This window comes from Saccopteryx leptura, chromosome 6 (genome assembly GCF_036850995.1).
Source record: "Saccopteryx leptura isolate mSacLep1 chromosome 6, mSacLep1_pri_phased_curated, whole genome shotgun sequence".
Taxonomy (NCBI): domain Eukaryota; kingdom Metazoa; phylum Chordata; class Mammalia; order Chiroptera; family Emballonuridae; genus Saccopteryx; species Saccopteryx leptura.
In genome coordinates this window covers 68,409,603-68,437,377 of record NC_089508.1, presented here as the reverse complement: position 1 = coordinate 68,437,377, position 27,775 = coordinate 68,409,603, and the positions used below count along the sequence as shown (strand labels likewise).

General features: G+C 38.5%; 1 protein-coding gene across 3 annotated transcripts in view; it reads right to left on the bottom strand.

Moving 5' to 3' along the window:
- DMXL2 (Dmx like 2) overlaps positions 1-27,775 on the bottom strand; it is a 203,306-nt gene that overhangs the window by 10,431 nt on the left and 165,100 nt on the right. Inside the window, exons 24-36 of one of the 3 annotated variants that reach the window (XM_066341820.1) lie at positions 24,533-25,611; positions 23,528-23,719; positions 21,938-22,014; positions 19,224-19,354; positions 16,072-16,320; positions 11,029-11,207; positions 9,461-9,591; positions 8,488-8,573; positions 7,832-8,033; positions 6,182-6,299; positions 1,180-1,242; positions 316-402; positions 112-233 (exon numbers count right to left, since the gene is read on the bottom strand). In XM_066341820.1, the coding sequence (XP_066197917.1) occupies positions 112-233; positions 316-402; positions 1,180-1,242; positions 6,182-6,299; positions 7,832-8,033; positions 8,488-8,573; positions 9,461-9,591; positions 11,029-11,207; positions 16,072-16,320; positions 19,224-19,354; positions 21,938-22,014; positions 23,528-23,719; positions 24,533-25,611 (2,716 nt within the window). Of the gene's footprint in view, positions 1-111; positions 234-315; positions 403-1,179; positions 1,243-5,987; positions 6,300-7,831; positions 8,034-8,487; positions 8,574-9,460; positions 9,592-11,028; positions 11,208-16,071; positions 16,321-19,223; positions 19,355-21,937; positions 22,015-23,527; positions 23,720-24,532; positions 25,612-27,775 lie in introns of those variants that run through there. The other 2 variants (XM_066341821.1, XM_066341822.1) reach the window with 2 other exon arrangements.

Genomic DNA, 27,775 nt, shown 5'->3' with positions numbered 1-27,775 from the left:
CCCAAATGAAGGAAGATACAAATATACTTCTGAAGATAATTCAATGTATATAACCAATTTAACCCTTTGAAGAAAACCACATTGAAAACTGACTACATAAAACAATCAAACCTTTTGGATTCTCTGTCATATTCTTCTCCAATCCACATGTATGACTGACAGGCCAGTAGAGAAGTAACATCGAGTTCTTGTACATCATGTGTAGAAGCCAAAACAATTTCATTATGGTTTGCCTGTAAAGTAAAGGCAGAGTCAATAATTTAAGCAATTTCACTAAGAAAGAAGGACATTCTTTATAATGACTAAAGCTTTTACCTTGTTAATGGAAAATGCCATAATCATATCTGATTCCTTATGAATGACTTTTGCCTTCCCACCTGGATAGCCCAGATCAGCTTCAACCTAAAAGACATTGTAACAATTTCAGTCTTGCAGCACAGCGCCATGCAGAGATCTGCACCCCTCCAGCCTTACAAGAAGTGTAAGTAAGAAGAAATGCAGCAGCAGCAGCAAGTAAAAAGGTACCAGTAATTTTAGTGTGTTGAAAATTAGCTTTGGAATTAGGTTTAATTCTCTAATGCCCAGTAATCACCCCAAGTATAAATATTTTCATTCTGATTATAGGATACTGTCATAAAAGCCAGCATAGTTCTCACTAGTATTTATGACAGTAATGCGTCCCTCTTACCTTTTCCAAAAGAGTGCAAAGATGCTATTGTGAGAATGTGCATACATAAGATGCAAGAGTGGAAGAAAAATATATAGGAAGACAAAGAAGTCATAAAAGAAATTAAATATTTTTAAAGAAGGGTGATGAGATGGGAATAAGGAGAAGGTGAAAGGAAAACAGAAAGGAATGAAGGAGATTGATGGGAGAAAGGTGCAGGGCTTAGGGTCAAAGGTTATGGGAAGGAAAGAGGCAGAATCAAAGAGGAAAAAAAGAGAAATAATCATGTTTAAGATCAGATTGGAAAAAGTGGCTGAAGTGGAGATGGAACAGGAAGCAAGAAAGAATGGCAGGAAGAGCAGGCCAGATGCAGTGCAGAGTCTCCTAACATGTGGGAGCAATGAGTATCCTGACTAGTCAGCCAGTTGGACAAGTCATGGTTAGTAATAAGATGAGGCATTAGCCCCCTGAACTTGAAAGAATAAGCTAAATACAAGAGCGTGGAATACTACCTTGATGTGGCAATCTTCTGCTACGTAGTTTTGTTTGACCTGCTCCACATGTTCTTCTACAGACTAAGTAACACCACACCGTCACAAACACAAAACACATGCATGAAACAAAGTTATAAAGAGAATGAAAATTTTCAAATTGAAATGGCCACTCCATCACTTTAAGATGGTAGAAATGAGTTTGCAAGCTTTTCTTTGAAAAGCAAAATATCATGCAAGAAATTAAACTGAGTAAAATGTGATGTCATCAGATAAACACAACACAAAGCAAACCAGGCAAAATTAATGTGACTATTATATATATAAAGGCTATTTTAGAATAAAATTCAGTTATTTGTCTATCAGTTATATAACAAAGTTTTAACTTAAACTGCAATCTTTAAAAATAAAACTTGTATAAGCAGATGCATTCTATAATAGATTCCTATCCTCTAAAGCAGTGGTGCCCAACCTTTTTTGGGCCACAGACCGGTTTAATGTCAGAAAATATTTTCACGGACCGGCCTTTACGGTGGGACGGATAAATGTATCACGTGACTGAGACAAGTGTCAAGAGTGAGTCTTAGACAGATATAACAGGGGAATTACATCTGTTACAGGTCTTTTTTAAAAATAAAACATCGTTCAGACTTAAATATAAATAAAACGGAAATAATGTAAGTTATTTATTCTTTCTCTGTGGACCAGTACCAGTCCGCAGCCCGGGGGTTGGGGACACTGCTCTAAAGGGTTTTTTTCAACTACAAATTAAAACTACTTATTTCTAAACACACATTGAACACACTGATAATTATTCACTCTTACAGGAGTATATGAAGAGACAGAAATTAGAATTCACATCAACCATTTACATAATCATATGATTTTTTTCCTTGTTAGAAGTAAATGTTTGATAAAATGAGTAATGGGGAAAAAAATCACACCAATAACTTGCTCCTGGTTCAGGCATGGCTACAATCAGAAGTAATATTTCTGCTCCGCTGTGGAAACCTCTGAAGGTTTGATCAGATCAATACATTCCTTCTAATGCCTCTTGAAGTGGCTATTTTACTGAAAGCCACGAGGGGCAAATACTCTGGCCATGCCTTCAGCGCTAGCCATGGGCTGCGGCCAAACTGCCAAACAGCCTGCTTGCCTGTCATCGAGGACCTGCATTTGCCACATTTATCGATTTCACAAAAACCTGTTTTATGAAACAGACTTCTTTAATATAGTCAATGGGTTAAACTTTCAGAAGAACACATCTAGAATTTCAGCATTTCTCAGAAGAATGTTCTTTTAAAGTCATTTTTTTAATTAGCCAATACATTAGCACTTTTATGATTAGTTTGCCAATTTTATAAATTAATTCATTGAATTTACCAAATTTATTATCAAAGTCATATTTAATAATTTAAAAATATAAAATTCTCTTAGTAGATGGGTAGATTTAATAATGTTGCACATTTCTGAACTTAATGACCAGTTTATATTTTGTCTTAATGGATTTAACATTTTTTTCCCTAATGAAAACAACTTTTCAGTAGATCTATACTATTCAATACAGTGGCCACCAACTATATGTGGCTACTTAAATATATATTGAAATAAAAAAATTCAGTCCTTCAGTCACACTAGCCACATTTCAACTGCTCAATAACCACATGTGGCTGATGACTACTCTATTGTAAAGAACAGATATAAATTTCCATTGTCACAAAAAGTTCTATTTAACAGCACTGGACAAGAACCAATTCAACAATTTAAAATTCAAAAGGTACAAAAGGGTACATGATAATTCTTCTTCTATCCAAACTCCCCAGCATGTACTTCCCTTCCTTAGAGCCAACCAATGCTTACAGAGTATTTTAAGAAATGGCCTATTTATCTCTGTCCTACCTCCCTGTTCCTGAGACCCTAGGCTAGTAGAAACACAGCAGAGAACACAAGCTTGGCTGCTGATCCCAAGAGCACAGAGACTGACGGCGTAAAGCAGGGGTCTCAAACTTGCGGCCCGCCAAACAATTTTGTGCGGCCCGCAGACTAATCCACGAAGTTCAAAATATTTTGGATAAAATTAAGTAAGCCTAGGGGCCTACTTGTATTTGCCGAAGGGCTGTGATCTTGCTCTGCGGCCCACATGCTGAGTTGAGTTTGAGACCCCTGGGTAAAGAAAGGGAGCAAAAGGGCAGGAAGAGGGAGAGCCTTAGTTAAGGAAGAGGGAAGCTGAGAGGAGAGATCAGAACCTGAAGGGTAAGACAAGAGTCTGAGGGCCCTAACAATCTAATCACCTGGATTCTCACAGTATTCTGAATAACAGAAAATCCTTCAATGAACTGGCTTTCTGTGAGTAAGAGAGCTCTATTTAAACAAGAATTTTTTGTTATTTTTTTAAAGATTTTTATCAATTTGAGAGAGAGGAGAGAGAGAGGGGGGGGGGGTGGAAACAGGCAGCATCAACTCATAGTAGTTGCTTCTCAAGCCTTGACTGGGCAAGCCCAGGGTTTTGAACTAGCAACCTCAGCATTCCAGGTTGACACTTTAACCACTGCGCCACCACAGGTCAGGCAAATATCTTTTATTTTAAATCTATTTCTTAGATTTCTGTATCTTGTTTTATGGCATTTGGACTCAGCATCACTATAGGAAATGGTGTCAACAGTAGAGTAAATGAAAGAGGAAATAAATTTGGCTCTGTGATTCCTCTAACAAATCTTGCATCAATTATTTCAATATCATCAGGGGATTTTTTGTTTGTCATCAAAAAAGCTTATAAGATACAAAATAATTTAGATAGTTCAATCACCGAATTCCTCATTTAACTACATAATTTTTAAATCCACAAAGAAAATAAATGACTGTTCACAAGGGGTGACCACAATTACCATCCAGGTAAGTGGGTGACTAGAGAAAAGAATGAGTTGGGGAGGTTCCGCTGCCCTAGGCATGGGGGGAAACTGAGAAGTAGTTCTGTATTCACCTTGGGAAACTGAAATCATGTACTGTCCCTCTCGGTTTTCACTTTCCTAAGTGAAATATAACTCACTTTTCTTTTCTCATAAATTTTGTTTGCCAAAACTTTAATCCCATCTGATACTCTACCCTGAGAACACTCTCCCAGCTGCCCATTATCTCACTGAATGGCCAAATAAACTGGAATGCTCATGTAAAAGATCTACGTACCCCTCATTTTATAAATAAGATATCATTTTAAGTTCTACAGTGCCAGTCTCCCAAATTACTGATTCTTCTTAAATCCAGAACAGTATTACATTACTAATTTATACATGTGTCCGTAAAGTCATGGAGCACTTTTGACCAGTGCAAAGCGGTGTCACAGGAAAGCAACAAAAGACGATAGAAATGTGAAATCTGCACCAAATAAAAGGAAAACCCTCCCAGTTTCTGTAGGATGATGTGGCAGCATGTGTGCATGCGCAGATGATGACGTAACACCATGTATACAGCGGAGCAGCCCACGGCCATGCCAGTTGAGATGTGGACGGTACAGAGGAAAGTTCAGTGTGTTCTGTGGCTTGCTAAATTCAAATCCGTGACCAAAGTGCAATGTGAATATCAGCGCGTTTATAACGAAGCGCCACCACATAGGAATAACATTACTCGGTGGGATAAGCAGTTGAAGGAAACCGGCAGTTTGGTGGAGAAACCCCATTCTGGTAGGCCATGAGTCAGTGATGAGTCTGTAGAGGCTATACAGGATAGCTACCTAAGGAGCCCTAAAAAATCTGTGCGTGAGCCCACATCGAACTGCACTAAATAGGTATGAAACTGGGAGAGTTTTCCTTTTATTTGGTGCAGATTTCACATTTCTATCATCTTTTGTTGCTTTCCTGTGGCCGGTCAAAAGTGCACCATGACTTTACGGACACGCTGTATTTAGGTTAAAAATCACTAAGCAATGTAGAAATCTCTGCTTCATTTTGTAAAAGCAATCTTTCTGCATTTTGAACGTGGTATTTCTATAGTTTACTCTCTCACACAAAATATTCTGAATTTGTTGCTTCTAAAGTATATCCTGGTCATTTCTAAAAACTAAAATAATATACTTTTAAAGGGCTATATTATTTTTAATTAAATGATATTCATAGTATCCTATTACAGAGTATACTCATTTATATATTAAATTCCCCAAACCATCCAATCACAACACTTACTACATGTAAAAAGCCCAATGGCAAATATAAAGGAAGTACAAACTTTCACTTGTGTATATATAAGGTCTACCGGAAAGTTCTGTCCGTTTCTATCACAACAAGTTTTGACACATAAGCACATTTATTTGGCGCATGTGTGCCTCTCTATTTTTATCACTTAATGTATACATACTGACGTAGCAAATTAACTAAAACAAAGTTGATTCACGTTAGTCTATGTGTGAAGCCATAGTGTACCCATGGCTACTGATAAAGTTCATTTACGCCACTGTAATTTTTACGAATTTCAACAAGGAAGAAATGCTACAGAAGCATGTCTGTCGCATCCACCATATTCCCCAGACTTAGCACCCACCGACTATCACTTGTTTTTGTCCTTACAAAATTTTTTGAAGGGCAAAAATTCAAAAATGAAGAAGATATCAAACAAGCACTGGTTCAATTTTTCGCATCAAAAGATAAAACATTTTTCAAAAATGGGATATACAAATTGCCCTCACACTGGCAAGAAATCATTAATAATAATGGCAATTATATTATTTAATAAAGTTTATTGACAGTAAGAAAAATTTGTATTTTGTTTTATTCCAAAAACGGACAGAACTTTCCGGTAGACCTTATATGATTTATCAAGGACCTATGTTGTTTCATTGTTATGAAGTGGAAACTGTAAGTTTTTAACCTTAAAAAAATTTATTGTAGTTTGGTAAACTATTACCTATGATGTATGAAAGATAGTAAGTTCCAACCAAAAAGTAAGTTTCAAAATAAATCAAGCACAGAATTTGTTAGAAATATTAAAGAAAACTAAACAAAAATCACAATAGAAAAATATTTTTTCAAAATACCTCACTCTGCTTTCTTTTCTTAGTGAAAATATATCTAATAAATGTCTCTTGAAGGACTTCTTGTTTAACAAGGAAATGCCAAAGTCGTTTGACTGGAAGTGCAGAAGAATCCCGGGATCTATAAAGACAATCAACATAGCATGCTTTTTTAGTTTATAGGAAATGTGTTTCATATTTGCAGGTACTATTTTGAAAAACCTCCATTATCTATGGTAAAGAAGATATAGCAGCCCTGGCCGGTTGGCTCAGCAGTGGACCGTCGGCCTGGCGTGCGGGGGACCCGGGTTCAATTCCCGGCCAGGGCGCATAGGAGAGGCGCCCATTTGCTTCTCCACCCCCCCCCTCCTTCCTCTCTGTCTCTCTCTTCCCCTCCCGCAGCGGAGCGGAGATGGCCTGGGCGCTGGGGATGGCTCCTTGGCCTCTGCCCCAGGCGCTGGAGTGGCTCTGGTCACCGCAGAGCGATGCCCGGAGGGGCAGAGCATCGCCCCCCTGGTGGGCAGAGCTTCGCCCCTGGTGGGCGTGCCGGGTGGATCCCGGTTGGGCGCATGCGGGAGTCTGTCTGACTGTCTCTCCCCATTTCCAGCTTCAGAAAAAGTAAAAAAAAAAGAATAAAAAAATTAAAAAAAGAGAAGATACAGCATTAAACTTAACAAATTTTACAATTTCACTTTTAATTTTTAGTTCTTCTAAAAAATCTAGCAATTAAGTCTCTAACTACAGGTTCCCTGAATGAACAGATTGAGTTGAGAGTCAAATGAATCTCTTATTCTCTTTTTAAATCATACTCTAGGTTGGTTCTGTTGGTTAAAGCATATCGCCAATGAAGTCACAGGTATCATTTCTAACATCCTAACAAGCTAAAAAGCCCTGTTCTTTCAATCTTCTGAGCAATACTCTAATCATGACCAGCTGCTTCAAGAAAGAAAGCATGCTGTTTATCGACAGCAGCCCGTATGAACATTTCATTGATCAAAACATCAATGAAAAACAATGTTTACTGTTAAATTACTGACAAAAGGTAAGTAGTACCTTGTTTGCATATGTAAATTACTGTATTTTTTCGCTCCATAAGATGCACTTTTTCCCCCCAAAAGTGGAGGGGAAAATGCCCGTGCATCTTATGGAGCAAAAAATAACAGTATTTTATTAAATATTTTAACACACCATTTGGTTCAGATTATTTTTTTTCTTATTCTCCTCCTTAAAACCCTAGGTGTGTCTATGGTCAGGTGCATCTTATGGAGCGAAAAATACAATACCTCAAAGAATTTCTGTAAGTGTTTTTAAAATAATAACAGATAATAAAGATTTTTCCCTGAATACAAAATGTCTACTGAATTATAGGTAATACTGGGAAAAAGTTTTCCAACAAGATTTCTTATGTTCCCTTAGAATATATTGTTAGAAACAGAATTACAGGTTCAAAGTTATGAATGTTTGGAAGGCTACTGGCATATTTTGTCAAACTGTCTTCCATCCAAGTCCTAACCAGGCCCACCCGTGCTTAGCTTCCAAGATCAGATGAGATCAGGCGCATTCAGGGTGGCATGGCTGTAGACACCAAAGTGTCTTCCAGAAAGATTAAACCAAGCCACACTCTCATCAGCATTAAAAAAGCATTCTTACTAAAAAAAAAAAAAGCATTCTTACTTGAATGGTGTATTTTCAGGTTCTAGCATTGCTTTATTTCGAAGAATAGCTGGGCCAGCTCCTACTGAAAGGTCAGTTGGATATGTGTTGATATAGTTAGGGGGTGGACCTTCAAATTGATTCATTTTCTCTTGCAGGATGTGTTCCCAATTCTCCAAGTTTTTGATCACAGCAATACCTAATGGTGATGTTACAGGCAACTCTAAAAAGTGATAGAATAGGTCATTTTATTTCTATAAAAAATGTTGATCATCATATATTTATCAAATCTGAACTTATACCCAAAACTTCTGAAAATACAAATAAATCTGAAAGTTAATTAATCTAATTCTAATCTAATGTTAATCTAATTTGGATTCTTAATTCTTTCAACAAAGCAGAAAGCTAGCTCTATAAAATGAGCTGAGAAAATGTCTAGCTTCTCCATTCTACTTTTTTGCTTTATCTTTTGATCTTCTAGGAAGACGGCAATTCTTGCTATGTATTTAAAACCATAGACCGAAGCCTAAAATAAACAAGACCTCTTAAATCTCCAATGCAGAAATTTTTTTTAGCACCAAATGCTCTTTTTGTAAAGAGCATTTGAATTTTGTAAAGAAAAACATGATGGTAATTTATTATATTTATTAACATTAATTTTCAAATTCCAAACTTACCAGAGAATTCCAATCCAGCAATAGGAAAGAAATTCTTGATATTGTGAAGTATTAGCTTAACCATTGCCAAATGCAGAAGAGCCCAGCTGTTCAAGGGGGACAAAAAAAGTTATACTTAATTGAATAAGAAAATCATGAGCAAAGCACAGTAATGATCCCTGTTGACTATTTAGACCAATCGCCCCCCCCACACACATAAAAAAGCTGGCTTTTTCTAACAACTTATAATTTTACAAAGGCACATGTATAGTCTTTGAGAAGAAAAGATATGCAACAATATATTACACTTAAAATATCTGGAAATTACTTGATAAAAAAAATTTACTACAGCCTGACCAAGCGGTGGCGCAGTGGATAGAGCATTGGACTGGGATGCCGAGGACCCAGGTTCGAGACCCCGAGGTCGCCAGCTTGAGCACAGGCTCATCTGATTTGAGCAAAAGATCACCAGCCTAGACTCACGGTCGCTGGCTCGAGCAAGGGGTTACTCGGTCTGCTGAAGGCCCACGGTCAAGGCACTTATGAGAAAGCAATCAATGAACAACTAAGGTGTTGCAACGAAAAACTAACGATTGATGCTTCTCATCTCTCCGTTCCTGTCTGTCTGTCCCTGTCTATCCCTCTCTCTGACTCACTCTCTGTCTCTGTTAAAAAAAAAAAAATTTACCAGTCACAGGGAATCTAACAGCACATCAATAAATTATATATAAGTTCTAATAACACAACAATAGGTTACATATTTTTCCTTCACTAAAAATGTTTGTGTTTGCATCTGAATGTAAGCTAGTCTTTGAAACTAGAGGTGAAAGACATGCTGTACTCTCTGGAAATTTATTTCAAAGGTACAGAATCGTAGGCTAAAAACACAAGTAAGTTTTTGTATAAGTACATGATAATGTTACTTAAAATTAGTAATATGAGGATTTTCTACAAAAGAAAAAGAAAATAAGAAAAAAAGAAAAGCCTTATTTACCTATAGGAGTCTGGATCTTGGTGCTCCTGTATTTGTGTGTCTGAAAAAAAAGCATCATCTTCTTCTTCATCACTGTGAATGCTTTCATCAGAATCATATATAACACCACTATCAGACAAAGGGAGAAACGGCTGCAATAAAAGGTAAAGGTGTTTTTAAATATATATAGTTAGGTTTCTTTTGTCCTAACAACACTGGGAGGAGGCATGACAGGAGATGGATTCCCTCTTGCACACTCCCAGCCAGGTGGCAACAGCACTAACACATAAAGAGGGAAATTTTGATGGATGGTGATGAACTCAAAAAAGGAAAGTGCTGAAAAGCAAGTGACGCACCCAACATGATCCTAAATGGGATATAATGGATCTAGTCCCTGTGCGGATTCCAATCCCCAGAGATGTTTCCTCTGCACTGGAGAAACAGAGATGTGTCACAGAGCCACACCATGTCCTGAGAGTCTAACAGGTGAACTGTGCAGTCTCTTGAACTCCGTCTTGTTTGGGCCTTCTGTTCTCAAGGCCTTCAGGCTAACAGCTCTGCCTTAGACAAGCTAATCATTAGAGGAATCCAGTTTGGGGCTTGAGATTTTAAATTATATATTAAATAAATAGCACCTCCTGTTTTCCTTTCCCTTGACATAAAAGAAGCCTGAACTCTGTACTTCCTTAGGATGAATTTAAGGATTAGGGCTACCATCTTCTCAGTTGGCACCTTCTTGATCAGGTAATCTTAAACTCTGATGTTGAGTTTTGCCCTATTGAAGCACTGGACTTTGGTAACAGTAAAACCCTAAATATCTCCTTCTGCTCTAATTCCATGCTGACCAAGGGAACTATGATAATCAGATAAAGGGAACTGAGATGGTAGATACAAGTATTCCAGGCATGAGAAAATGATGATGTTGACTACATGTTAATAAACTGATTTCTGACCCTGGCCGGTTCGTTCAGTGGTAGAGCATAGGCCCAGCATGTGGAAGTCCTTGGTTCAATTCCCGGCCAGGGCACACAGAAGCACCTATCTGCTTCTCCACCCCTCATCCTCTCCTTTCTCTCTCTCTTCTCCCGCAGCCAAGGCTCCAATGGAGCAAACTTGGCCCCGAGCACTGAGGATGGCTCTATGGCCTCACCTCAGGTGCTAGAATGGCTCTGATTGCAACAAAGCAACACCCCAGATGGGCAGAGTATCCCCCCCTGGTGGGTTTGCCAGGTGGGTCCTGGCTAGGCGCATGCAGGAGTCTATCTCTCTACCTCCCTGCTTCGCACTTCAGAAAAATAAAATTAAAAAAAAAAACCCAAAAAAAAACAACAAATGACTGAAAATAAACTGATTTCTGGCTTACACCTAAATCCCATATGATTTTAATTTGTCTCATCCACATCAAGTATCTAATCATCATCAAGTATCTGATCATCCCTGAATGACTATTCAATTTCTGGACTTGAGAGATTAAAATGTCTAAGCTAGGGTGACTCAGTCTAGAAGCTGCGCCATCATTCCTATGTGATGTGTGTACAAAAATTAACAAAACAGACACACTTAAAACCTGTTTTCCTCACATCCTTTACCTTTGCAACAAAATAATCCCACATACTAAGTTCAGGAGGAATAAATTGTTCTTTGTAAGATGGTCTTTCTGCAGGTACTGGTGGTGGGGTAGCATCTTTTACAGGCCTTCCAGGGACCAGCATTCGCATGTTAAATCTCCTCCGGTGTTTATCTATGTCTTCAGAAGGAACAGGAGGTGCTGAATAAAAAGAAAAGAAAAAATTTTTTTATTTTCCATGATTAACTAACTTAATGACTTAGCTTTTATTTTCTTTCCACTTTTGGCAAGTTTTAGTTTAGACTAAATTACTCACTTGCATCTAAAGAGTTTAGTGCCTCTAAACCAGGGGTCCCCAAACTTTTTACACAGGGGGCCAATTCACTGTCCCTCAGACCATTGGAGGGCCGCACTATAAAAAAAACTATGAACAAATCCCTATGCACACTGCACATATCTTGTTTTAAAGTAAAAAAACAAAACAGGAACAAATACAATATTTAAAATAAAGAACAAGTAAATTTAAATCAACAAACTGACCAGTATTTCAATGGGAACTATGCTCCTCTCACTGACCACCAATGAAAGAGGTGCCCATTCCAGAAGTGCAGTGGAGGCTGGATAAATGGCCACAGGGGGCCTCATGCAGCCCACAAGCCGCAGTTTGGGGACCCCTGCTCTAAACTCTTCTAGTTACTGCACCAGTGCTCCAGCACACAAGGATATCTTCCCATGAAACAGCCTTTGTGCTATACAGAATAAGGATTAAAGTAATTCTAGGTACTAAATAAAGGGTGTATTCACTAAGTCATAAGAAAAGTGCCTGAGTGATTATTTCTGGCAAGTGTTCAAGAAAGATTCACTGAATATGTAGGACATAAAACATGCTTAAAAGAAGGAGAAGTTCAGCGTGATAAGAGAAAAGGACACCAGAAATAAATGATAAACGGTTTGGGTAAATAAGAAACAAACTACTTTTGCCAGACCGGCATCAGGGAGGGCAATAACAATGACAATCTAGAGTTAGGCCAGGACTAGATTGTGGAAATGAAGTTGGAAGCTCATCCTATGGGCATTTGCGCAAAATCGTCTAGTCACAGGATGAGATATGGTCTTTTTGATCAATGAAAGAGGAATGTGGACCAAGACTACATAAGGGTCTGAACTAGTACTGTGGGTGGTAAAGACTGAGAGCAAGTATTAGATAAAAAGAATACATCAAAGAAATGTCAAAAAAATTCAAGAACTCACTAGATATGGGAGAGGCAGAAAGAAGCTAACCATGCAACCCATACAGCTAGCTCCCCAGCATAGATGACAATTCTATCTCAACTCCTCCTTCTTCCACACCCCATCCCACACAATTCACCAACAATCATCAGTAACTCCACATTATATTCAGAATATGACCACTTTTCACTCTGCCTAGGATTACGACCCTAAACTAAACTTCCTTTAACTTTTTCCTAATTTAGGTGAAATTTACATAAAATTAATCATTTTAAAATGTATAAGTGAGCGTCATTTAGTACATTCACACTGTTATGCAAACAATCTCTATTTAATTCCAAAGCATTCTCATCACCCCAAATGAAAGACCCATACCCACTAAGCTGTCACTCTCCATCCCTCCCTCTCTCTAGCCCATGACAACCACTAATCTGCTTTCTGTCTCTCTGGATATTTCATATAAATGGAACCCTACAATATGTGACTTCTGTGTCTGGCTTCTTCCACTTAGCATAATATTTTTGAGGTTCATGCTGGTTGTAGAATGTTTTAGCACTTCAGTCCTCTTTTTGGCTGTATAACGCTCCATTATATGTGCATGCCACATCTTGGTTATCCATTCCTTTTTTTTTAAGCCCACTTGTGCTGGATAACTGACATTTAGGTTATATATATACTATGTGTCCGTAAAGTCATGGTGCACTTTTGACCAGTCACAGGAAAGCAACAAAAGACGACAGAAATGTGAAATCTGCACCAAATAAAAGGAAAACCCTCCCAGTTTCTGTAGGATGATGTGGCAGCATGTGTGCATGCGCAGATGATGACGTAACACCATGTATACAGCGGAGCAGCCCACAGCCATGCCAGTTGAGATGTGGACGGTACAGAGGAAAGTTCAGTGTGTTCTGTGGCTTGCTAAATTCGAATTCATGACCAAAGTGCAATGTGAATATCGGCACGTTTATAACGAAGCGCCACTACATAGGAATAACATTACTCGGTAGGATAAGTAGTTGAAGGAAACCGGCAGTTTGGTGGAGAAACCCCGTTCTGGTAGGCCATGAGTCAGTGATGAGTCTGTAGAGGCTATACAGGATAACTACCTAAGGAGCCCTAAAAAATCTGTGTGTGAGCCCACGTTGAACTGCACTGAATAGGTATGAAACTGGGAGAGTTTTCCTTTTATTTGGTGCAGATTTCACATTTCTATCGTCTTTTGTTGCTTTCCTGTGACCAGTCAAAAGTGCACCATGACTTTATGGACACACTGTATATTCTTTTTTATTATTTTTGACAAAGAAGAGTCAGAGAGGAACAGACAGACAGGAAGGGGAAGAGATGAGAAGCACCAATTCTTCACTATGGCACCTTAGTTGTTCACTGATTGCTTTCTCATATGTGCCTTGATGGAGGGGAGGGGGCTGCAGCAGAGCGAATGACCCCTTGCTCAAGCCAGCGACCTTGGGGTCATGTCTATGATCCCATGCTCAAGCCAGCAACCCTCCAATCAAGCTGGTGAGACCACGCTCGAGTTGGCAACCTTGGGGATTCAAATCTGGGTCTTCTGCATCTGAGTCCAATGCTCTATCCCCTGCACCACCACCTAGTCAGGCTGACATTTATGTTAATGCCAGTTTGGAGTTATTTTAAATAAAGCTGTATAAAGATTTATTTACAAGACTGTGTGAATCTATGGTTTCATTTCTTCTAAGTAAATAATTAAAAGTGGAACTGTTGGGACCTAAGGTAAGTGGGTCATAAGATAAATTTATAAAAATCTCTCAAACTGTTTTCCAGAGTGGTTGTACATTTAACACTCCCACCAGTAATATATGAGAGTTCCAGCAGCTAAGCATCCTTGCTAACACTTGTACCGCCAGTCTTTCTTCCAGGTTTACTGAGAAATAGACATGTACCATTATATAAATTTAAGGTGTACAGCATGATGGTCTCTCTGATTTACACATATTGTGAAATGATAAAATCCATTCATTCTTGATGGTAACCCACAATCATCTTTTAAGTGGACTGTAACAATAGCCTCCCACCCAGACTTCCTACTTTTATCTTGTTTCACAGTCTATTCTCCACACAGTAGCTAGACTGGGTCTTCTGAAAACCTAAATCAGATTATGTCACCTCTATGCTTAAAAACCTCCAGTAGTTTCCTATCTTTCTTTAGAAGAACAACTAAAGTCCACACCATGATCCATGAGACCCTAAATGACCTTGCCCCCAGCCAGCTGTTATTTCTGAGTGCCCCCCCCCACACACACACAATAGCCATTCTGGCCTCCTTTGTAGTTCCTAGAAAAGGCCAAATTCAGTCCCACCTCATGACCATTGCCCTCCTTGCTCCGTCTGCCTGGAAGCTCTGCACGGTGTGATCACTGACTTCCCTAAGACTCTGCTCAGATGCTTTCTAATCAGAAATGTGTCTTCTGACTACCCTAACTAAAGTGCCCTCCTCTCCTTTTCCTCCCTCATCTATCTCCACTATCAGAGTTCTTATCACACCTGAAATATTTATTTAACTTAACCTCCACTAGATGTAAGCTTCCTGAAGGTAAAGGATTTGTCTGTTTTGTTCACTCTGAATCTCCAAAGTAGAGAAAACTGTGTGGCAGATAGGTGTTAAATGAATGCAAATATGAATGCATACTCAAGATTTTAAACTTGATGAATGAATTACCATAAAAAAGAATAAAAAATTCAGTAAAAGAAGTGATTTTGGGGGAAAACTTTTAAGTACAAAGTAGATTACAGCAAAGTAGGAAGATAAAGTCATCCACATACAATGGAGGAGAAACAATGGGAGTTGGTGAGATCTCCTCCCTTATTTTGAGTTACATACCAATGTAGTCATTTAAATCGAGCTTGGGAGTAAGGGCACAAGTTATAATCTGTGCCATTAAACTGTGCCACTGATTGCTCACCTGTAATATGAGCACTCCTAAGGATAAATTAATATGATTTTGATGTTTCAGCACCAAGATGGAAACCTTTCCTAGGCATTAGTCTTGATCTCACCATATCCTACCATCTTAAAAAGTAAGATGGAGAATATATTCTAGTCCATAAGGAAAACACACACACACACACACACACACACACACACACACACACATACACACACACACGGAATAAATAAACCAGGTGCATGAGTGAAACAGCTATCTTGTACATGACCATAATAAACTTAATCTGAAACCAACTACTGGTATGATCTATAATGATTAGGAGGATTTATTAAAACCTTCTTTCTCAAAGGTAAGGGGATTAAAAAGTACAAATTGGTAGTTATAGAATAGTCACAGGGATGTAAAGTACAGCATAGGGAATCAAGTGAATAATATTGTTATAACTATGTATGGTGTCAGATTGGTTCTAGATTTATTGAGGTGAACACTTATAAGTTATAGAAATGTCTCATCACTAGGTTGTATACCTGAAATTAATGTAATATTATGCATCCACTATAATTTGAAAAATAAAACAATTTTTAGAAATCTTCTTTCTCTAATTAAAAACTATCCTTTCTCTATAGGGTCTTGCTCCCTAACATTGTCTCCTCACTTGCCTTTACTGTTCTTCTAATTCTTTTTTATCCTTAAATTTTTCCTGGTATCAGAAATTATTCAGCTGAAATTACTGTATCTTATTCTACTGAATCTTATTCTAACATGAGTTTAGTTAGTTACCATCCTAACAAGAGTGATTATACTTTAACCATTGCTGAATTTCAAAATAAAAAAAATTAAAAATCTTAAAATGTTAAAAAAAAATCTTTCACTTTAACAATGGTAGTCACATTTACATACATTAATCTTACCTGAAATATTTTCTGATTGTCTTTGAGGTTTCACAACAAGTTTCACACCTCCTCCAAAAACAGCAGCCCACATTCGATTATTTAACGGGTGGGCTGCAAGTCGAAACAATTCATTGGAGGAATTTGTGGCAAGAGCATGTATCAATAAACTTAAGTAAACAGCAACAACAGCTTCACACAACAAGATGTTCAATTTTGGCTGTTCTTCATCTTGGGCTGAACTCAAAAGATTAATAAGTGAGCTCACACCTGTAAGGGTTAAGGTATCACAAAAAGTTTATCAGTATAAAGCTCCAGAATGAAAAAAAATTCCAAATTTGCATAACCAAAATGATGTACCTATGTTATATGGAATATGTACTTCCATAACTTGAGCAACAAAATAAATAATGATAGGAATGGCTTAAAATCTATAAAACAAAATAAGAATCCATTATTCTATACTGGTATAAGAAATGAGCAAGAAAATTAATTTAAAAGGGAAGAAGGGAAAGCTCTTCCTTACCTACAATTTCTGCATAATTTCAACTAATAAGTAGAAGGAATAATAAAAATTAGAAAATTACCATCTATTGACTCCCACAGTAATATCTGATTCAGGTAAGAATCATCCCTACATGCTAGAATTATGAGTAAAGTATGACATTTTACACATACTCAAACTGTCTGTTCAAATGATACTTATTCATTGCAAAGGGAAAAAACAGAAACTTTTACAAAGGAGAAATCTAGCAAAAGATATACTTTACTAAATATCAAAGTGAATAACACCAGTAATGGACCAATTGACATTATGTGTTCCTTGAAAGGCACAATATCTCTTTTGTAGAATTCTCTGCCAAAAACAGATAACCTGAATCTAATAGTAAGAAAACATCAGATGCCTGCCTGGTGGTGGCACAGTGGATACAGCATTGACCTGGGACACTGGAGTCCCAAGTTCGAAACCCTGAGGCTTGAGTGGGGGCTCATCTGGCTTGAGTTCAAACTTACCAACATGAACGCAGGGTTGCTGGTTTGACCACAGGATCATCAACATGATCCCAAGGTCACTGGCTTACAACCCAAAGGTTGCTGGCTTGAGCAAGGGTTCACTGGCCTGGGTTGAGCCCCCCAGTCAAGGCACATTTTAGAAGCAATCAATGAACAACTAAAGTGACACAACTACAAGTTGATGCTTTTTATCTCTCTCCATTCCTGTCTCTCTCTCTCTCTTAAAAAAAAAAAGAAAGAAAAAGGAAAGAGAAAACATCAGAAAAACAAAAATCAAGGGACATTCTAGGAGATAATTGACCTAGTTCTCTTCAAAAGTGTCAAAGTCATGAGAGACAAAGAAAGAATGAGGAACTACTTCATATTAGAGGAAACTCATGAGAAATTACAACTATATGCTGTATGGACATTTAGTGGGACATACAGAATAATGTGAAAAAAATCTATAGATTACAGTATTATATCAATATTAAGATGCTGACTATGATATGCTATGTTTATGCAAGAGAATGTCTGTTTTTAGGAAAGACTGACACATTTAGATTTTTTTTTTTTTTTTTTTTTCTTTTCATTTTTCTGAAGCTGGAAACAGGGAGAGACAGTCAGACAGACTCCCGCATGCGCCCGACCGGGATCCACCCGGCACGCCCACCAGGGGCGGTGCTCTACCCCCCAGGGGGCGATGCTCTGCCCATCCTGGGCGTCGCCATATTGCGACCAGAGCCACTCTAGCGCCTGAGGCAGAGGCCACAGAGCCATGCCCAGTGCCCGGGCCATCTTTGCTCCAATGGAGCCTCGGCTGCGGGAGGGGAAGAGAGAGACAGAGAGGAAAGCGCGGTGGAGGGGTGGAGAAGCAAATGGGCGCTTCTCCTATGTGCCCTGGCCGGGAATCGAACCCGGGTCCTCCGCACACTAGGCCGACGCTCTACCGCTGAGCCAACCAGCCAGGGCGACACATTTAGATTTAAAAGGTCTCCATGTTTGCAATTAACAAATATTTAGAAAAAATACACATATATACACACACAAAGTGAGTGACTGAGAGGAAAGGAATGAATAATAAAGATGTATAAGGTTAACATTTGGGGAATTCTGGGTAAAAGTTATAGAGAAATATTTTGTACTATTTTTGAAACTTTTTATAAAATCTAAAATTATTTTAATAAAAATGAACACGAAAACAAAATATTCTATAAACATATATAAATGAATTTTAAATACACACATGGAGTTTGTCACTTCTCCAGCCACTCTTCACAATGATCACTTACATGTAAACTCAGAGTCATAACGCAAATAGAGTAAAACTTAAATGACACAGCAGACCAGAAAAAGCTATTAAGAGCGTAGGGATGATTTGAGATGCTAATCAGAAAAAAAAACAGACTAACAGCATAACATAGATGCCACAGAATGATCATTCTATCTTAACATATAAACTCATAATTGTATTCTCTCTAATATACCTATGAGAATATCTCTGTAATATTGCTTTCTATGACCCTAATTCAGAATTTCTAAGCATAAGAAAGATAGTGTGTTCACCATTATGAAAGATAGTAAACCTTGCTTTTTTATTATTTATTTAGTTTGTTTTTAGAGAGAGGGGAAGAGACAGACAGGAAGGAAGAGAGATGAGAAGAAGCATCAACTCATGGTTGCATCACTTTCATTGTTCATTGATTGCTTCTCATATGTGCCTTTACCAGGGGGCTCAAACCAAGCCAGTGACCCCTTGCTCAAGCCAGCAACCTTAGGCTCAAGCCAGTGACCATGGGATCATGGCAATGATCCCACACACAAGCTGGTGAACCCGTGCTCAAGCTGGATGAACCTGCGCTCAAGGCAGCAATCTCAGGGTTTTGACCTGGGACTTCAGTGTCCTGAGTCAATAATCTATTGATAGATTGAACCACCACCAGTCAGGTTAAACCTTGCTTTTATTAATGCTAATAAACACAGCTGCTTTTTAAGTTTCTCAACTTTCTGAGTCTTCAGATAACATTACAATACTTAATCTGTGGCAGAAAACATCATCAAAAACAAAAACCATTCACCAAATCCACAAAAAACAACTTTTAGGAAAACAGCTGGCAGCTTTTTTAAAAAAGAATTGCCAAATAGAAGATTTTTAAAAAAGAAAACATTTAAATTCTCACCAGGCCACTGAGCAGGAGAAGAGTTTGGTGTTGCATGTTCTTCAATGCTTTCTGTTCTTAGTCTTCGACGATCACTTAAAAGAAGTCCTTGATATGCCATTCCTGTAAACTGATTTCCTTCCGTTTGACTGCTAAAATCAATATAAGGGTTCAGTTATTTATCATCCTAGCCAAGATAATAAGCAATTGCATTTTATACATATTTATAATAAAAATATTCTTAAAACTCAATTCACTGCTCTAATAAGAATTTTAGAAAGTTCTTGGCCCTGGACAGTTGGCTCAGTGGTAGAGCATCAGCCCAGCATGTGGATGTCCTGGATTTTGCTTTCTGGTCAGGGCATACAGGAAAACCGCCAATCTGCTTCTCCATCCCTCCCCCTCTTGTTTCTCTCTTTTTCTTCTCCTCCCCTCCTGCAGTCATGGCTCGATTGGAGCAAGTTGGCCCTGGGCGCTGAGGATAGCTCCATGGCCTCCACCTCAGGCACTAAGAGTTCAGTTGCTGAGTAAAAGAGCAATGCCCTAGATGGGAAGAGCATCACCCCCTAGTGGGTTTACTGGGTGGATCCCGGTCGGGGCACATGCAGAAGTCTATCTCTCTGCCTCCCCTCCTCTCACTGAATTAAAAAAAAAAGTTCTTGAAATTAGTTTCAAATGTTTATAGATTTTTAAAATACAAAATTTTACTATATTGGGCAATATCTTTCCTACTGTCATTGATTTGTATTTTTTTTAAAAGTCTGAGGTAAGGAGACTGCTGTTGGTACTAGTATATATGAGAAAGTTTCAGGGTACAATTTTGATGCATTTCTTAGCTCTGCAAAGTTGTGAAAGCTTAACCATGAATTAAAATATGCACTAAACTCTGGAGAATCGTATTTTATAAATACTTAATTCTAAAGCCAAAATATACCTAAATACTTGCTTCCCTCATCTTTAAAGAGCTGAAGAAAATACAAAAGCAAAAGTAAAGCTGACACCCTTGAGAGTTAATCATAGTTAAGGGATAGAAAATGCACATTAAAAAAAATTATTTAAATTCTCATTTGGTGCCATTTTAACCAGGGATTCGTAACAAACAAGTTGTCTTTGAGCATCAAGATGACCACAGTGAACTAAATAAACATTTTTTATTTACATTTCCAAGTCTGTGGAATACTTAGACATGACTTCATTAGGTTAAAACCAGAATACAGGCCACTTTGAGAGAGTAATTTTTTATGCAATAAAAATCTTTCCATAAAAGGCTGCTGAATTTGCAAGGAAAAAATCTAGACATATGTTTAATATAAATTTAGTACATCTATGTATATTACAAACATTTCATTTATTAATTTAACTCATTTAAATGTGGGTCATCTTTCCAAGTGATGCAACTTTTATTACCTACACAATCCTAGTTATTAAAATGCAAAATATACACTGATGAAGGCAATTTGACATTTAAAAAAATTCAAACCATTACTTCTAATTGATATCACTTCCACAGGCTTTTATATGTAAATGAGTAAGTAAAATTGATTTTAATAATTCAATGTTAGGAATGTACCTTTTCATTTTGTTTTGGGTTTTTTTGTTTGTTTTTACAGAGACAGAGAGAGAGAGTCAGAGAGAGGGATAGACAGACAGGGACAGACAGACAGGAACGGAGAGATGAGAAGCATCAATAATTAGTTTTTTGTTGCACATTGCGACACCTTAGTTGTTCATTGATTGCTTTCTCATATGTGCCTTGACCATGGGCCTTCAGCAGACCGAGTAACCCCTTGCTTTAGCCAGTGACCTTGGGTCCAAGCTGGTGAGCTTTGCTAAAACCAGATGAGCCTGCGCTCAAGCTGGCGACCTCGGGGTCTCGAACCTGGGTCCTCCGCATCCCAGTCCGACGCTCTATCCACTGCTCTACTGCCTGGTCAGACACCTTTTTGTTTTTTAAAAGTACTTCCTCTTTCCAGCCCTGGCCGGTTGGCTCAGCGGTAGAGCGTTGGCCTAGCGTGCGGAGGACCCGGGTTCGATTCCTGGCCAGGGCACACAGGAGAAGCGCCCATTTGCTTCTCCACCCCTCCGCCGCGCCTTCCTCTCTGTCTCTCTCTTCCCCTCCCGCAGCCAAGGCTCCATTGGAGCAAAGATGGCCCGGGCGCTGGGGATGGCTCTTTGGCCTCTGCCCCAGGCGCTAGAGTGGCTCTGGTCGCAATATGGCGACGCCCAGGATGGGCAGAGCATCGCCCCCTGGTGGGCAGAGCGTCGCCCCATTGTGGGCGTGCCGGGTGGATCCCGGTCGGGCGCATGCGGGAGTCTGTCTGACTGTCTCTCCCCGTTTCCAGCTTCAGAAAAATGAAAAAAAAAAAAAAGTACTTCCTCTTTCAAGTTAAAACCAGTTAAATAAAGTCAATACAATGCTAAAAGAAATATTTCCTAAGAAAAAAATTAGAAAACTTATTTTTAAAAATTATTTTTGATAGTACTTTTCTTTTCGAAAACAAAAAGATGGTGATGGTGATAATTTCCATTTACTATTTGTCATTTTCTATGTCTCTGTTGTTACTAAATGACAGCTAAACTAAACAAATAATTTGTTTTCATTCTCTCTCATCTGTTAAAGTAAACATGGCAGTCATATTTGAGGATTTTTCAGTCCCAGGAAATAGAACCTTAAGAACTCTGGAGCAGTTTAATATTTTTGCTGTATTAACACTATTTTGGGTGATATTTTTTACCTGTAGCTATGACTGTCACATAATGCTTGGTAAATTGATGCAGAAAGTGATGCTGCTAATGAATGAAGTGTGTGCACCTAAAACCAAAACAGCCAAAATTACATTTTGTACTAACATTTCTACACAACACTAACATCTTAAAAATAAGAAAATACCCAGGAGACTAGCAATATCATAAGACTAGATCTTCCTATATGAGACTACTAACTGTACTTTAAAACTTCTAAAATAAGACTCACCCAAATTTATATGCATGCCCAAACAAGGCTAATTAATTTAACTTGCTGACAATTAGCTTAAAATGTAACATGCAAAAAATAAAGCAGAACCAAAATAAGTATAGACATTTCAAAACTTTTATTTAAACCTGCCTTATGAAATTCTCCTTGAGGAAAAGACTTGATCTTATCAATAAGAATGAATTAAACATTTATGAAATATATCAACCAGTCTATAAATAGCTGATGTTCCAGAAGAAAATAAATAATTTATAAATACTTAGTATTTATGAGTAGTGCATAGTCTTTAGAAAGTTTAAAAATTATCAACATAATATAAAATCCATATCCTAAAATGCCATAGTGAATCAACATCTTCAGACTCATAAAATCTTAAAATTTGAGGGGCTTTAGAAAAAGTTTCATACTCTGAAAGCCTTATCCAGATTTTCAGGAATTAGAAATATTTACTTAGGGCCCTGGCCGGTTGGCTCAGCGGTAGAGCGTCGGCCTGGCGTGCAGGGGACCCGGGTTCGATTCCCGGCCAGGGCACATAGGAGAAGCGCCCATTTGCTTCTCCACCCCCACCCCCTCCTTCCTCTCTGTCTCTCTCTTCCCCTCCCGCAGCCAAGGCTCCACTGGGGCAAAGATGGCCCGGGCGCTGGGGATGGCTCCTTGGCCTCTGCCCCAGGCGCTAGAGTGGCTCTGGTTGTGGCAGAGCGACGCCCCGGAGGGGCAGAGCACCGCCCCCTGGTGGGCAGAGCATCGTCCCTGGTGGGCGTGCCGGGTGGATCCCGGTCGGGCGCATGCGGGAGTCTGTCGGACTGTCTCTCCCCGTTTCTAGCTTCAGAAAAATACAAAAAAAAAAAAAAGAAATATTTACTTAGAATTTATATGCATTTAATGCATTCTTTTCAAAACGGGGTATAGGTTAATTGCCCCTAATTACCGCACAGCAAACACAATCATCAGGAAAAGAGTTACAAAGATACTTTCTCTGGGACTACTTATGACAATCATGATTTCACAATATGATGGCGAAGGCAAATAGTCATAAATTTCTAACTTAATGGTCCATTTTAGGGGAATGGAGAATCTATAGGAATATTAAGTGGCAAGAATACTATCTAGAGAATTAATTTTATTACCAAAAGAGAATCTGCCTGCTTCAAAGAAAGACAACTCCAGAAGTAAGAAGAATCTTAATCTTAAATTACATTCACTGGACAAATAATCTTAAAGTGATCAGGAGTGAGTGAGTAGCACATAAGACCACTTTACAATATTTCCTCTAAGTTCAGATTGAAAGACAGGTAAATATAATTACCTTCTCAGGGTGTGCAATATCAAATGATCATAAAATTTACATTACCTTCACATCTGCAATACTGGGATGAGGTGGTGTTTTCATCTGAGCAATAGTATACAATATATCATGGATGTGATTATTTAAGTACAATACAGGATTAGCTATGACTGTTTTTGTTGATGCAATACTTGCTGAAAGCAGAGGTAGGGTGGTAGGTAACGGTAGTGGAGACTGCAGCTGCTTCACTGTTGTTTCCTGTAGGTAACAGATTATTTTTTTCAAAGCAGTTAAAATGAAGGAGAAAAAAATTAAAGTCATCTGATAAAAATGCTGGTGATTAATATTTAAATATAAGATGCATAATAATGTACTTATACCACCAGTCCACAAAAATTTATAGAGCACTGATTACATACCAAGTGCTATGCTAGGTACAGAAGAAAAGATGAGTGTGACATAGATGTGCTCTCAATCTTTTAAGCCTACTCCTAATTTCCAAAACTTTAGTCTAAAAAGACCTATGTAGGCCCTGGCCCGTTGGCTCAGCGGTAGAGCATCGGCCTGGCGTGCGGGGGACCCGGGTTCGTTTCCCGGTCAGGGCACATAGGAGAAGCGCCCATTTACTTCTCCACCACCCCCCCTTCCTCTCTGTCTCTCTCTTCCCCTCCCGCGGCCAAGGCTCCATTGGAGCAAAGATGGCCCAGCGCTGGGGATGGCTCCTTGGCCTCTGCCCCAGGCGCTAGAGTGGCTCTGGTCGCGGCAGAGCGACACCCCGGAGGGGCAGAGCATCACCCCCTGGTGGGCAGAGCGTCGCCCCCTGGTGGGCGTGCCCGGTGGATCCCGGTCGGGCGCATGCGGGAGTCTGTCTGACTGTCTCTCCCCGTTTCCAGCTTCGGAAAAATACAAAAAAAAAGACCTATGTAGATTATAAATATCTATCTCCCATAAACAGAGGAGTTGAACATATTTATTTAGATTAACTAATAAAAGGAGCTTTTAGAGCTATAACTTTAGAGCTATTGAAATTGTTCAAATAAACAAGGTTAAAAAAAAAATGGAAGTTCATACCTGCTGTGATTCTTGTAGCAAAAATTTGAGTTCCATCCTGACTGAGGCCAGACCACCACCCTGGGCCCCATGAAGGCTACAGTAACTAAGAAACACTCTCAGGAGATCTTGGTTTTTCTGTAACCACAACTTTCGTCTTTCCGCATGCTCTCGTTTAGCCTGCAATCTTCGTCTTTCTATTTGGTGGCGCTCATAGGAATCGATATCTGGTTTGTCCACCATTTCTTCCTGACCCAGTAGATCACTCTCTCCTTTAGAATATGTTCTGCTGGCATATTCCTTAATAACTGTTTCATGATTACATATTTCATGCAAGGCAGCAATTTCCTTTTCAAGCCAGTTATAGAGTTGAAATCTGAGTTTTCCTCCATCTACTTCATAACCTGTAGCCAGTGTTCTTAGTTCCGTCATAAGGATCTTTAAACAAGCTCTGAATTTGAGCTGTTCAGCAATCACATCAACTTCAGTGTCGCCTTCAAGACTATCCTCTTCCTGAGGAGTCAGTAACATATTAGGGTCTGATGCTTTCTGATGTTGTCCATCTTTTCCCCTGACGTCTGTACTTTTCATTACTAAACCACCTCCAACTTCTTCCTCTTCTTCTAAGGCACTATCATGATCTTCGCCCCAATCAAGATTAAGAGGTTCCTCATCAATTTTTACTACTGGCTGACTCCAATCGAACTGTGATGAAGTGACATTTGACCAATCAATGCCGGAACTGCTCTCACCATCACTCAGAGATTTTGATTCTGAGGGTACCTCACCCATCTTTTTAGAAATGAAGTCAGGCTGATCTTTTTTTGCAGGTAAAACAGATAGTTTGGTAACTCTGGGAATTTTGGAGAGTACCTCCAAGGCTAAAACAGGACATCCAACTTTAAAATGAGCATTTGCAGTGGTAAAAAATAATTTTCGTTCTATGAGGTTAATTTTATCAACAAAGTTTTTCTCAGTTTTGAGACCTAAGGTTGTCAAAGTTCCTTCAGGAGAGGTGAGGTTTCTTCGAATAAGCAAAGGATGGGTTCGAAGGTAGTTGTAGAAACTAAACACCACTGGGTTACAAGATTTGATGATAACTATAGAAATCAAGCAGAAAAATCAATCACAAGGTACTGTTAATCTGTATTTATTAAAGAATTAAATATGTCAACATTCCTCAAAATAAAGGATACTGGAAACATTAACTTAGGGTAAGTTCAACTATAGTACATCCACATAATCAGTAAAAGTAAGACTACATAGCTGAAACAAAAAGAGTTTTCCTATATGCTGCTATGGAGTGATACCCAGGGTATATTCAAGTAAGAGATGGTATTAAAATGATATATTGTAAACTACCTTTATTTGAGAAAGTAGAGAGGCAATACAAACACTCTCATATCATTTAAGTGGAAGAATCACACACAACACACATACACACACACACAAAATTTTTATTTGTTCCCTAAAAAAGGAAAGGAAGAACAGGGTAGAGAGATCAGAAAAGACTAGATTTTTCTGAAAATAAGTTGGTACTATGTATTTTACATTAAAACCAAGTTTATATTTTATATAACTTTAAAAGAAATTCAATTTTTTTAAAAAATTCACACAAAAGCAAAATTAATGATTTGTGTATCAAGTTGGTAGCATTAACCACATAGAGAGAAACTATAAGGTCACTTTAAAACAAGTCATTTAACTATACATCCCTAGTGGGGTATTTCATAAAAACAAAAACTGCAAAAAAAGAAAAAGCTTTAACTGCTCTCAGTAATGTTATTATGAAAATATTTGTATCATCATTCTGAAACTATTATATGCATATTAAGTAGCAGGTAGTTATGTTAATGCCGTGAGAATCCAAGTTTTTCATTATAAGACACAAATTTTAAATCGAAGGAGAAAGAACACTATAATCTATATTTCAACTTGATATTTTAGTGTAAACTCATGAATTCTCAAGGGAAAAAAAAGTTTCTCCTAGCTCCATTCATTGAAATAGCCTAGAAATAATGACCAAACCAATAGCAATGAGAATCCCTGTGCCCAGGCCGGGGTCTCTAAATATATATCATTCCATACTAAAAGGAACCAGGATTCTTTGAAGAAATGGCCATGCAGGAAATGTACAAAGTGAGAAACATCTTGGCAAACAGGAAACACAGAAAGTATCAGGGAATAATGTCAAAAGGATTTGGAAGCTTGAAGAAGCTCACATTGGTTATAGATGGGATAACCCGAGCATTGAGAATAACTGCGATGGATTAAAACACAAATCTACCTAAATCTGTGAGTTCAAAATAATCTTTACAAATATAAAATCTAATTTGTCTGCTTTGTAAGATGCTAGGGAGCCAAGCTATTATTTTGAAAATTGATAAAAAGAATCAAACATTTATGTTCCCTTCACCATATATACTACTGGACTTGAGCATAATCGAACAGTAGCTAAGGGAGAAGATACTCTGAGAAGTATACCAGCTCATAATTAGAACATCATCATTTATAACCATTAATGAAATAAAAAATCTAGGTAATGATCAGTGATGGCTGTTAATATCACAAAAAGCAAAACAAACTGACAAGTCCCCTGATGGATACCGCCTATGAAATATTTTCCGCCAAAATATCTGATAAAAGCCTCTAGAACCTTAATTGCCACGTTCTAGGAAATAGAACACAGGAAAAAGAAAAGTTAAATGACACAACAGGGACACAATCAGCAAAATCCAAGAAACTACAAAATTAACCTGATTTATTGTATGTGTGACAGAGAGAGAGACAGAGAGAGGGACAGATAGGGACAGACAGACAGGAAGGGTGAGAGATGAGAAGCATCAATTCTTTGTTGCAGCTCTTTAGTTGTTCATTGATTGTTTTCTCATATGTGCCTTGACTGGGAGGCTACAGCAGACAGAGTGACCCCTTTCAAGCCAGCGGCCTTGGGTTCAAGCTGGTGAGCTCTGCTCAAACCAGATGAGCCTGCACTCAAGCCAGTGACCTCAGGGTTTCGAACCTGGGTCCTCTGTGTCCAGTCCGACACTCTATCTACTGCACGACCACCTGGTCAGGCAACAACCTGACTTACAGATACAGGAGATCCTGGGGTTACAACAGTCTCATCACACAATATTTCGAGTTTACAACGCTCACTCCCATAAAAACTTTAAAATATTGAGACATGAGTGTTTCCGCTTACACCGTTAACATCGTACTTATGGACCACATGGGTGAACTAGTTTGGTTGTGTGCAGCAGA